General features: G+C 38.3%; 1 protein-coding gene across 1 annotated transcript in view; it reads right to left on the bottom strand.

The window, feature by feature from the left end:
- The window catches only part of LOC107684973 (teneurin-3-like), a 323878-nt gene that overhangs the window by 121476 nt on the left and 188148 nt on the right, over positions 1–14254 (bottom strand). Inside the window, exon 5 of the mRNA XM_016481367.1 lies at positions 7958–8164. Coding sequence (XP_016336853.1) covers positions 7958–8164 — 207 coding nt within the window. The remainder of the gene's footprint in view (positions 1–7957; positions 8165–14254) is intronic.

Below are 14254 nucleotides of genomic sequence, written 5' to 3'. Positions count from 1 at the left end.
TGATGCCCCTATACTAGACTAATTTCACAAGTTGCTTAAATAAAATAAAATAAAATAAAAATAACATCCAAGTGAGCAAAGAATATCATGTTGCCCCTAAAAAATGAAGGGGGAAAAAAGGCAACAAGCAAAAAGCAACAAACTTTCTCAGTAAAGGTACATTCTATCCTGGGTTGAACAGATTAAAACTCTTTGAGAGCATGTTTACATCTGGGGAGCATGATTGCTTGTGGTGAGAGTGATTGTGAAGGACAATAAACAGGGAGCTTGATTCACATGAAAAGCTTTCTTGCTGCTGAATGCAACTTGAAAAAATAGCATTGCCTGATTAGCTAAAAGCCAGAGATAAACTACAACAGATGCTTTACACTAAACCATCATTTTATGATGGGAGGCTAAAATCTGTGATTTCTTGTAAAGGAGAGATCAAGTCTTTGTCACTGTGTGCAGGCCTTGTCTCTTTGTGTGGGAACTGGACAGGACACCACGTCCTCTGATCAACGACCCAGACAGAATTGAAAATGGCTCTATTGTGAAGCGTCTATGGCTGACAGGTGTGCGTGTATGTGTGTGGGCGGGTGACCGAGGGGAAAAAAGGGGCCCAATATGGGTGCATCGAAGAGACATCCATTCTTCAAAAAAGGAGGTGGGAAAAAAGAAAAAGGTGGGTGATTCAAGGTCTCTCCTGCTGTCTTTTCCTATTTTGCCACTGCTAGTTTGGGCTTCTGGCCTCTAACAGCCAATTTAGCATCAACCCCCAACAGAGAACAGCCATTACCAAAGAGTAATGAACAGAGGCAGAAGGGACAGCTCACCACTCGACTCTCTCTGCAAAATTTCGACCAATCTGTGGCACTGTGGGAGATATGTGGGCTCCCACCATCAAAGAACTGCAGACGGTGGCTTTGAACGGTTATTAATGGCGGTATGTCTGAGGTAAAGTAGAGGCCCCTCATTTTGGGCGGTGCAGCTGAAATTGTAGGTCAAGTAAATGGAAAGGAGGAAGCCGAGTTCCCTGTTCCTGCTCCCGCTCGTCAAACTTTCGGACAGTGTGCTATTTATAAAAGATAAATATCAGCAGGTTGTGACATTTATCTGCCTGGCTGTCTATGATTTTCTGAGGGACAAAGTGGTTTTTAAATATTGACAAACTCAAGGGCAAATCATTACTTGAGATCAATTGAACCTCTAGCCTGCGTGACACACTATGACGAGAAAATGGGGGGAAAAAAAGGAGTATTTCCTGAAAACGAATGGAAAGCGAGGGAGAGGGAAACAAAGAAAAGTAATTACACCATTCAGAAGGTTGTAAATTTCTCAAACTGTCAAAGTGCGTGTTGGTAGTGAAAGGCAATTTAAGATGTAGCAACGAAGTGGAGGGAGTCTGACATTAATCCTCAGCCTCAGAGCTGAATTGCAGGTTCATAATTTGGCGTAATTCAGAGTAATTGCTGTGGGGTTTGGAGGGATATTATTTCTTTTTTCCACTTTGATGAGTCCCCTGATATTACCACTTGGAGGTGAATTAAAGTGCAAGGTTGTATTTCCGAGGCAATAACGCATGAGTTGCAATGCTATATGAGATTGTATGCAACATCAAATTGAATGCAGAGCTGTGATAAACAGCTCCCTATCTGAGATGAGAAAACCAGAGGAAGGTTTCAACAACCTACACACACACACACACGCCTTTTAATGAGGAGAGCAGGGTTGAGTGTTACACTGAACTGTAACTGACATACAGTTGCGCTCCCAATTACATCCAACCCGCGCAAGGGGAGCGGAAGCTCTTCCTAACAGCCCAATGAAGTAAATGTTACACAGAAAGAGTCAGACAGACAGGCAGAAAGACGTATTACTGGTGTCAAAAATGACGCCATGCAACCTTGGTGCAACCGCCCACAGACCTCCAGCAAGACAATACACAAGGTTCCTTTCAGAATGAAACACAATATTAATCTTTAACACTTAAATCCATTATAAATAAACCAATGTGGAATCACACAAAGTTGCATCACATTTGTGAGTGATGGAAGAAACTTCATGAATACACACAAGATGTGCTTTGCAGCAGCTTTCTTTTTCTTTTAACTATATATATATTTAAATGTTTAAATATTTGTACACACTCACACATATTTTTATATGATTCTTTATATACATTTAGAACCGTAGCAAAGTGAACAAAACTACAAAATAACATTGTAGAGAAAAAATATTTTTGTAATAAACATTTTAAATTAAACTACAGCAAAAAGGATATGTATATCTTATGAATATCTTGCGCACAATAAAACAAACTTTTATGTAGAAGTTAAACACATTATGTAGAAGTTTATCACACATAAAAGTTTTTTTTTTTTACTAATTTTCACCAAAATAAAAAGATCTAGCTGTGATCTTGAAGACAACTTCCTGTTTTTTGTATTTTGGGAACTAAACAGCTTCCAAAATCTATTTTCAGAGGTGTTATTCTAGCCCTAACCTAACCTCTTTCCAGAAAAAAGCACTTTTTGAGCAAACGATGCTTCTGATCTGTGTCCAACTCTGATTTATCAACATTTACAGCCCCATTGGACTGTTACTGTCCCTCATCTGGAGCTGGATCATACGGAACACTCTCATGTTCATTCTCCAGCAGGCACTGATGTGGTCGGCTAATTTAAAATGTGGCCCATACGCCAGACTTCTCTCCCTATTCACTGAGAAAACATGAAGTCAGCGAGGAGAATGGAAGTTAGAAGCCAGAAAGTGAGAAACAGTAGGAACTTAAGCAACCCGTGTGGCTGAGTGAGCAAGACACAGGAGTCAGAGGCCTCCATCGGACCCGGTAAACGTTATTGGAGTTCCTGTGCTATAAAATTGCTGCTTTCATGCCCACTGCACCTGACAATAGCAATCGGTGCGTGAGAGAAAAGGAGACCGACAGGCCTGGTGACCAGACGCTCAGTTTCAGAGAGTCCACACTACGGTGCGCTGGCAGCTTCAGCAGACCCCTGGCTGGCTAACTGACAACAAGCGTCTATGTTGGATGGGTTATGAAGACAGAGGGTAATCGCTCTCGACGGACATAGCTCTTGTTTGCTGTCTGTCTATCTATCTTACTGATGTGTATTCTGCATTTTAAGCGGGTTTTGACCCGATATCAACAGAACAGGGCATGCTTATTTTATAGGCCTTTTTCTCAACCTTTATTTTTATTCTCACAAAAAAGGAAAAGCAGGAGGTGCTTTGGGAAGTGTAAATGCAATGAATTGCTCAGGCCATGAATAATACATTTTATACACAGACACTATTGTTTAAAAGTTTGGGTTGGTAAGATTTTAGAATATTTGAGAAGTCTCCTATTCTCACCAAGGCTGCATTTATTTGGAAAAAAAAAAAAGAAAAAAAAAGTAAAAAGTTACATTGTGAAATATTTGAGTAACTGTTTTACTGTTTTCTATATATAAAAATGTAATTTATTCCTGTGATGGCAAAGCTGAATGTTCACAAAAGCATTGTGAGCCTAAATGCAATCGTAAACCAGTTGCACCAAAGGACCTAGTTAGACCTACGGTCTACTCGGGCTCACAATGCTTTTTGGAATCGCGGCCCACTGGCAGTTGACGTCTATATTCGCAAGTTTAGGGACCATCTCTAAAGTTAAATACGACATTGGTATACATGATTGTAACTTCAATAGCATTTGAAGAGAATGACTTACAGTCACAAAACCAACTGTAAAGTGTTCATCTATGAATCGGGTATATTTAGCAATATTTAGATATAATTTTACAGTTTATTTTAATAAATATCGTATGTCGTATGTAACTTTAGAGACGGTCCCTACACTTGCGAATATCGAAAGTCCAACGTCAAGCCAACTTTATGGCATTGGGCCGCGATTCCAAACCTTTGATGCAACTGTTTTACAATCAACTTAATACTTTTGGGAGTGTTTTCTCTGTAATTACAAAATGAACACAAGCCTTAGAAACCTCTACCAAGTGTGTCTAGAGGAGTCATCAAACTAGAAACTCATCGACGACGTTGATGGACTTAATGACGAAACTGTCAGGATAAGTAGTTGAATTCAGTCGCTATAAAATAATTTGACATAACGTGAATCTGTGAAAATATCTTGCAACTCTACAGTTGATCACACAAACTCCGATCTCTATCGTTAGTTTGATCTGACCTTCTGCGTGAGCTCTCAACCAATGATTCACCGGAGCTCCGCAAGGACCGCCTCCCTCATTTGCACACGGAAAAGTAAGAAGAAATAAATGAATAAATAAATCTGGAAATAAATACACGTGGGAATAAAAAAATAATAAATACATACAGAAATAAATTATATTAAAATAAATGCAAAAATAAATACATAAAATTATATAATACATAAAGGAAAAAGTAATAAAAAAAATTAATTCAGGGTTAAATTTTATTACAAATGAACTATATTTGTTTTTATCAAGTCATTTATTCCTTTATTTATTTTCCTGTCATTTTATTTATGTATTTATCTATATATTTATTCGTTTTTAATTTCTGCAGGTTTGGTCCTCCATAATTAATGGCCTAAAAATATGAGTGTATATATTTAAACAATTAAATAAATTATTAAATGCTAAATGAAAATATTAATCTATCAAGATGAATGAAGTGCAGATAAATAGCAACTAAAATAAATATGTATAAATAGCTGTGAATAATGTCACTTAGAAAAAAAAGTTGAATAAAAATATAGATAGATAGATAGATAGATAGATAGATAGATATCCTTGAGCCAACTCGATGTTTCCTGTTCACTGTCCACTGTCCACTTTCCTGTTTGGCCTGAGTTCATGTCTTTTATATGGAGTGTTGCAGACAGGAGCTGGTGCACTGGCCTGCTGGTCTACTCTCAGACTATTAAAACCTGGCCTCTGAGGATGTGCACTAGAGCATTTTTTTCAGCCTGTCCCTCTCTCTTTCAACCCTGATTTCAGTTTGATCTGCTAAGTGGGCCGGGCAGTCCTGCGTCTCCGCAATGATCAGCAACAGCACCTCCACTCATTACAAATATCGATGATCGCTTCAAATGATGAGTTGTCAGTGCTTGGAGTGCTTCCTGATCCCCACTTGACAGCCACACGCAAGTCAGCCTAAAAGACTCACTGGCGGTAAATGTGGGGTTTCCTAGTCAAGCCTGCATCTCTGTGAATCCAGATGGTTATCGAGAAAGCCCTTTACTTCAGATAAAAGCTCATCCATTATGAGTAGCCTGACACTGATCAGCTTTTTTTTCTTCTTTTAACTGGAGCTGCTTTTGATTTGGGCATGGATTACATCGTATGGATGAATAGAAGGTGAGTTTTCTTTAAAAGCAGCATACTGTAAACATCTGGATATGTGTGGTCCTGTTTGGGCTCAGAACAGAAGTCTGTCAACCTTCCTGATGTCAGTGCATGGAGACATAAAGTCCTATATCTTATAAAGTGTTTTTAAAACAACATACTTTCCTTATGGACTGCAGAATGCAGGAATTATACAGGAGAGACCTACATTTAATTTGCCACGCTATTTCGCTGAATAAACAATGGTGAAGTAACTCCATGCATTCCTCTCATAAAGCAAATCTAATCATCCTCATTATGGATAAATACTAGGCCAAATGAAATGTTTCTGTTTAAGGCAGGCTTTTAGAGGTAAAAATACATCAACACCAATGTCAACAACACAGAGTGAGGCAAGTGGATCTAGACAGGTCTGCTGGTGATATAGGATTCCGGCTTGGTTAAAGTGAACGGCATCTTGAACAGAAGATACAAGTTCTGGATTGGTTGGAGGATTCATTTATGTGTTTCAAATGTGTTTATAAGTTTAAAATGTTTTAAAGCCAATGTCTCACTGGCCAATTCGAAACAAATCGTTTCTGTCATTTAATGATTAAGAATGGAAAAGGGACAAAATAAATGTCTGTGACATTTCTCTTCGATTCACTGCCACAAGAGCTCATAATTGAAACATAAAAAAACCCATCATAACAGACTAGAATAGAGTGCTGCAGCCATGATGTCAAAACCCAGAGGACTAATTCGTTATGGAGCTCATCAAGATTTTCCTATGGGTTTTTCAAAATATTTTTTAAATATGAGTAAAACAAGGTTTATGGTAAATAAAAACTGACTTGGACATTTTGCTCCACAATGTAAATTACACACAACCATACTGAAAATGCAAATTTTGAAGCAGTTATGTTACTAAAAAAAACAACAACAACATACGTTTGTATTAAGTAACTACATGAGAACATTTTGGGGTGTAAGTGTGTGCAGTTTACGTCCACAAAAGAAAAAAAAACATCCAAGTATTGTCTAGTTATATTTACCACAGAGCTTATTTTTCTCATGAATTAAATAACCCCATTATAAAAGCCCATGGTGAATCAGTCTTGGGTTTTGATGTCACTGCTGCAGCACTCGATTAGGATAAAATTATTGGAGTAAACCAATCTGGTGTTTGTGAGGAAAATGTTTGGATCAGATCAGAGCAGGACACTGTCACATCAGATTTTCATTGTGAGAAGAGCTCATTGGTCATTGCCAAGGCCTCATCTGACTGCCTTTGATACTTTCAAACTTGCTAGATGCTATCAGAGGGTCGGCAGGGAGCTGGGTTGCTGGGGCTGTTAACACTCGCCCGCTGAGAGATGCGGCAGAGACTCCCTCTGATTCTCCAATGACTATGTAAATGAAGCGTACGCATTAAAAAACGGCTAATGGGACGCTGGCTTAAGATGATGCTGATGACAGCTGGAGCTCCTAAGGCTCTCAAACAAAGACACAGAGGTCATGGTGCATGAGGACAAGAACACACCAGCAGAGTGTTTGTTTGTGTTAGCGTCTGAAAAGACACAAGATGAAAACAATAACAGGGGGAGGCTCAGAGCATAGCTGCTGGAGAGATGGGAAGAGAACACATAAAACAAAATGCGCTCTGAGTAAAAGCACACAAATACTATTTGCGGCTAATTTTTTAAAGGGATAGTTCACCCACAAATGAAAATTTCATCATAATTTATCTTTAAAACCCCAAATAACTCTCTCCTGTGGAACACATAAAGAGTTATCTTGCACAATATCCAAGCTGCACTATTCCTTACAAAAAAGTGAATGGTGACTACAGCTGTCAAGTCAGATTACAGCAAGGTTTTCAGTGAATAGCTTCTCTACCTATAGTATGACTTCAGAAGACTATAGTGCAAATCATATGGGCTACTTTTATGGCACATTTATGGTGTTTAACCAATTTGATGCGTACATTTCTAAGCTCCATATTCTCCTATTTCATACTATAAATAATTCAAACATGATGATCAACAAAAAAACACATACACAAACTTTTTTTAAAATTATTTATTAGATTATATATTTTTTTATTTGAAAAGGAGAAATGTTGCCTTGACAACTAGTTAAAATAATTAGTTTTAAAATATTTTTTTTTATTTATATATTTTCTTTTATTTCCATTTACATTTATTTCAAGTAATACAAATAATTTTTTTTATGGTTTTACTTTTAGTTATCTATAATAACACTGCAGTGAGTAAACAATGTAAAAAATTTAATTTGTGAGTGAACTATTCCTTTAACTTAATTCAAAGTTCAGTAAAATCGAAATAACTTTTCTCAGTTAAAAATTTTGAGCGTGCAAAATTGTTTTTTTGAGTGCAATATGTCGATACAAAATCAGTCCCCCACCCCCCACACACACAAACACACACAAACACACACACCCCAATCTACCCAGAAGTCGAACACCACTGATTGGTTGTGACATTCTCTAATAAAATTTCCAACAAAGCCTGCATACAGTTCACTCCAGTGTTCTTTTTTACTGGGAACACACAGCCTTCACGCTTTTCTTACTTCACAGACCTAGGATGTCAGAGTGAGAGAGAGAGAAAGAAAGTGAAGGGTGGTCACCTTACCATTACAGCTGTGGCTGAGGGCAGGCTGCGTTACGGGTCTATAGAGAGCGGAAGTGTACTCTTCTTCCGAATCAGAGTCCTGCACTGCCTGCGTGGTGGCATTACTTAAGACGGAACTCTGGTTGTCATGGAGATTGGGTGAGGGTGGTTGAGAATGGGAATGCTCAGTGACTGATGGACTGGAGAGAGAGGATGGCATGGGAGAACCTAAAGAAAAAAAAAACACTTTAAACCAAAGGAAAATAAAAAATAACAACTGCAAATGAAAAGAACAAACATAGAGCAGCTACTTAAAAAATTGCATTACTATAAATAAGCTAAAAGTAAATAATTTTTTTCTTTTTAAAACTCAAGTTTGTGTGATTTTTTTCTTGAAAATCAAAACCAAAGTGCATGTTCATGAAGCTGTATCAAATGCATAAACACATGAATAAACACAAGCAGCGTGAACAAAACATCAAATGCTACCAAACATAAAACAGCAAAGAATGATGGTTTGCAGCTTATAGTCCCCATGAAATCAAAATGAACGTTTTTTGGGTGTTAGTATCAATATGTTAGTCTTAAGGTTATCTATAAGGCAGTGTGCTCCAAAACAGTGACAAAATTAGCATTTAGAAGATATAAGCATTCAAAGCTTGCAGTTTGTCACTTCCGCCAAAACGGCTCAACGATTTTTTTGACGTCACATCGTACTTCATCTTCTCATCAAACTTTCTGTCCAATCAAATGCTCTCTAGAATCCGAAGCGCCCGCCCCCTACACTATAAAATAGACGCTGAAGCCGCGGCTGAAATCGGTCACTTGTCCACAGAATTAGTATTTTCTGTACAGTGAATGGCACGTAGTGCACTATATACGGGACAGGGAACGATTCAAACAGTGTAAATATGCTTTTCATTGAGGGAAAGAAAAGTCTGGTTTCGCGCTGTGTCAAGCTAACCACCGCACCGCACACACACTCTGCTCCGGTCCAGAGACAGGATAGCATGGAGCGGATCACATGCGCGAGTCGGCGCAGATCACAACATGTATCGGAGCTATTTGAATTCTACACAGAATGCTATATTTTATAGCAATATGGATGAGATTGTGACTGGCATACCCTGTCAAATGCGGCTTTACGGAGCTCAACGCCTCTGAACGGCTCTAGCCCAAGCTGTGATATAAACGAACGCTATTGGCTATTTTAAAAAGGGGCGGGGCTTCTTGATATGTCCCGCCCTGTCTTCCTGTTTCAGTTAAAATGACGTCGACACATAGAGTAACACTGCGTGTTTCTAAGCATTTCAGGGGACCTTTAAGCATTCTGTTTGTGATGTTTCTGCTCCACTAGCTGTGGTCACATGCAAGTTGGAAATATTCTCCACAGAGCCCACAATTGTCTTTAAGGCCACAGCATTGGTGAGCTGCATAAAGTTGTGAGGCTGAGGAAACCACTCTCACACACACACACACACACACACACACACACACAAACACACTTGCTTTCCTTGGCTGCCAAATTCACTTTATCTTCATCTTAGATCCATTTACCATCAAATCAGCCATTAACAAATGGACGTTGGTATGGGCATACACACATGCACACTCACAAAAGCAGACATACTAACAATATTAAGGCAAGAACATAAGACTTCAAAAGGACTTGAAATAACTCTAATTGTTCATCAGACAAAGAGATATTCATGCCTGATGTATAATGAGAGAAAGCCCATATTTCATGCAATTCATCTGAATATGTTTTCATCTTGTTGACATTTTCAGAGTCTTCTTGTTATATGAAAAGGCTTTGCTCTTTTCCTCGCTCACATCTTTCTGGAACCGATCTCTCACACACAAATAATCACCTTCCCAAACCAGGACAAAAAACTGACCTGGGCTCAATGCCTCCACTTAGCATATAATAACAGCTTATCAGACATGGTCAAGGACCCCTGATCTGAGAGCAGTCAAAGGCAAAGGTTGAGGGCAGTGAGTGAATAGTAATTAAGCTGACTGGCTCTCAGCTCCCTGTCAGGGGTCTGGACACACTCATGAGACAGTGAGCAAAGTCACCTCTGCTTCCGTGGTGTTTGGCGTTGGAGTCCTGGACACACAGCTTTCTAATTACCTTCTACTCTTTACATTCCACTGCATTGCGAAAGAGAAATAGAGAAAGGCAAAGGACACGCAGACGAAAAACCAGTGTGTGTGAATGATAAAAAAAGAAACAGGGCTGAAAAAGCAGGGGAGAATTATTATTTTGTAATTATTGCAAGCCTTATTTATATATTTGTGATTTGAAACACAATTACAGGCAGATCCTCTGGGAGCAGGGCTCACACCAGCCAGCCTGCCCATCCCAATCAACAAATTAAGTGCTATTAACATTATGTGCTGCCACTGATACACCACTGTGTGTGTGTGTTGAATCTACCGAGCTCAGACCAACTGACTAAAGCAATAAAGTGTTCACTCTTGGCTGAACACTGATATAAAGATACACATTAAATGACCTCTGATTCACCACTGCATTCATTACACAACAGAAATGGCTGTGATTGGTCACAATGCTCAACAGCTGAAAAACAACATGCACGATCAATTAATCACAGCAGCTGTAATTGCAATGTTGATAACTAATTATTTAATTAATTGTTCTACCTTAATATATTGTTGCTTTTTAGTGTTTGCTTAGAACAGAATTCAGGGATAATTAAAATTTACATTTGTCAATCATATAAAAATTAACTTTTAATTTCATGGAAAAAGTGAGTTATAAATCATATAAGTCAGCTAAATAAATGTGGAAATAGTGTTGTCAAAAGACCCGGTATTTCGGTTTTTGTTTAATTTATAAAAAGTTATTATAATGTTATTACAATTATACAGTTTGTAAATAAGAAGAGTGTGTTATTCAGTCAAGGCATATTGTTGTGTTTTTAGGTTTGTCATTTTTTTTTTTTTATACTTTTATTACTTTTGGAAAAACTTGAAACACAATTTTAAATAAGTATAAATAATGGCAATGATTTTTGTACATTTTATTTCTGTTTAACTTTATTAATAGAAATAGGGTGTTCAATTAGCATGTTTTTGTGTTTTGCTTTGGTACCAAAATTGGTTCAGAGAACCGTGGATTTTCACTGGTATCGGTACCGAATACTGAAATTTTGGTACCGTGACAACACTATGTGGAAACATAAATAAAATGGTTATTTTAATTTCTTTATAATTTGTGTAATTAATTATGAGGGTTTAAAAATAAGTTATCAGAAAATAAGCAAACTATCAGTATCATGAGATGGCATGTTAGTATTAGTAAAAATTTAAAAAATTGTAACCACAGATATAATAAATTATAACTGCTTATGTTTCCATGGTTACAGGGGGGTGCAACTGGCGCGGTCTACTGGGCCCCCCCTTATTATAAAGTATATTACATATTATATATACTCGAACCCACAACCTTTTGGGTTATGAGTCCGACTCTCTAACCATTAGGCCACGACTTCCCCCATACAAGTATATTTGAAACAATATTAAATGAGCAAGAACTGTCTGTGATTTGGCAGTAGGTATAGTACTACAGCATGATTGTGAGTGATCATTTCAATAGAAGATAAATTAATATCAAGTAACGTACATTTTAGACAGAATGTAAACTGTTATTTTGTTATTCACTCTATGGCTGAATCACAGCTGTTGTGATGTTCAGTACAACAGCATTCTAGTGCACTAAAATCACAAGTAAAGTGCTACTGATAATACTAAAAAGCTTCAGAAGGTTTGAAGCACACAAGCCTTTTATGGTGAGGAATTCAGCTGTTGAATGGACTGAGGGAAGGGAGTATGCAGAGGGCACTGTATAATCCTTGTTTTGCAGCTTTTTAAAAAATTAATTTCCTCTATCGATTCACCTCTCATCCCGTTTTCATTTGTTCTCTCTCTCTGTGATAACCAAAGTTCTTTCTGTGGTTTTATGCCAACCTGCTCCATCAGCACTCCCTACTGCCTGTTTCTCTCTCTCTCTCTCACACACACACACACACACACACACACACGTGAAGAGATCAAACACAGATTGACCCTCTCTCTCGTGTGTAATGATTTGTGCGAGCAAATGAAGAAGTTGAACACGACACGTAATCCAGTGCAGCTGTCAATTAAAGCCGAGAGCAGAAAGAAGAGATGAAACCGCTGCGGAAATAGCAGGATGGGAAGTGTTATTTTCTCTATGGTTCCAGTGCACAAACAAACTCACACAATGAATAAATTGTTATTTCAGTGTAAAGAAAGATAGGTGGATGAGTACTCTCATGCTAGTGCATCAATTTAGCCATAATAAACAACAATAACAAATAACACTATTGAAGCAATCAGCAGTCCAACAAAGAATTCACATACGCAGAACTCCACAAAACAGCTTCACAGAATTCTCATAAAATTCTACGAATGACCTTCTTAGACACGACGTGAAGTGAAATAAATGATTAACATTAATAATATGAATTAAAAAGTTTTCAGATGAGTGTTCATTAGTCTAATTGTAGGCTGTTTGTAGTTGCTAAGCAACATCACCTTGTGCATTAACACAGAAAGTGCACAGGTGTGAGTTTGTCAGCATTTCACAATAGCATTGAATGTTTCTCATCCTATTAAATGTGGAGTCAGAATGATGAGTTTCATAAACTTCTAAACCCCTTGGAATAGGCTAAATAAACTGCACACACCTATATGGAGCTCTATGTTTTAAAACAGCATGTGCAATCTGAACACCCACACACCCACACGCAGCACAGAGGACTCAATGATGTAATGTATTATTTCCACAGCCTCATCATTCCATGGCAGTAAACTAAAGGCGCTTGTTTGTCAGTCATTGATTTCCCTCCCCTTCTCTTTGTGTGATTTTGTGCTGCATTCTTCTGCATTCTTTTTTTTTTTTTTTAAGGTCAAACCTAATCAGCAACTTCCTGTGCCGCTGCGCGTGTGTGCATGTTGTGTGTGCAACCTGTCTGTTCTACTGCTCTCCGATGCCTCCTCATCCCCGATCTCATATGCAGGCCTCTAGGTTTTCATATTCTAATCGATAGCAACCCATGCCTCTGTGCTAACAGGAGCGCTTAAGAAAAGCCACGCTGCTGATATCACTAACCGTCTGTCTCTCTCTTTTCTCTTTCTCTCTTTGTCTGTTTACCTGATCCTCAGTGGACGGCAGAGAGCACAAACAAAGCTGAAGGACACACTTTGGTAACATGCCTCAACAAGAACAGTGTGTGGATAAATCATACATGAGCATATACAATCAGGCCTTGTGGTCTATTATACCACTAGCTTGTTTTTTTGTGTCATTTCAGTTATCTGATGCGACATGAATTCACGCCAGATGGTTTAAGAGAGAAATAAGTGTCTAGTGTGGTTCAGAGTTTCACAAGAAGTGAACACACAACAGTTGACACATCACAGTAACAGAAGTGAGCACATACACAGACTTTGATGCACATGAAATGAATTGTTGAGAAAAAGGCATGTGATGAATAAGATGATAAAAAAACTGTGAAGTTGGAAGCAGAGTTTTTGCGTGGATGTATGGACCCCCTGCAGGGACAGCTCACTGACTAACACATGACAAACGCTCCATCAAACTGGATGAACGGATTGGATGCCTTTAGAGATTAAATGCTTATTATAACTAATATGTGTTTATCATTGATTGATGCAAATGGAAAAATAGAAATGACAATTGTTCGTCACTTGAATAATCAGTGGATGCTGTATAAGGCATGTTCTACCACAAATCATTTGAAAAAGAAATATATGAGCTCAAATTATCATTAACTAAAACTAAAACCATAAAAAAACTTAAAATAAAATTAGGGATGCGCCGATACCGATACTGGTATCGGGCCCGATACTGAGCTACTGTACTCGTACTCGTTAAAATGCCCCGATACCAAACGCCGATACCACACAGCATGTGATAAGTGCCATATTCAGACAAAGAAACACCGACAACAGAAAAACAGACAGCAGAAAGGAGTTAAGGATGTCTACTACGAAGTATATGTATGCAATGAATATAACGTTAAACATTCAGTATTGACGCCTGTATGTGCGCAAGCTGATTAACAAAGCACGCTGAGTGGATTGGGCGCGCGGCGGCGCAGATGCGCGAGCTTGTCGAGTGAATATTCCTTTCTCACACACATCACTGGAAAGTTTGTAGTTCGGGCGGATATGTAAAACAATGCACAAGTTATTTAACGGTAGGGAGAGAGAGAGAGAGAGAGAGACAGAGAGAGAGAGAGAGAG

Source organism: Sinocyclocheilus anshuiensis, unplaced genomic scaffold (genome assembly GCF_001515605.1).
Source record: "Sinocyclocheilus anshuiensis isolate Anshui unplaced genomic scaffold, SAMN03320099.WGS_v1.1 scaffold685, whole genome shotgun sequence".
Classification (NCBI taxonomy): domain Eukaryota; kingdom Metazoa; phylum Chordata; class Actinopteri; order Cypriniformes; family Cyprinidae; genus Sinocyclocheilus; species Sinocyclocheilus anshuiensis.
This window is presented reverse-complemented; position numbering and strand designations above follow the sequence as displayed.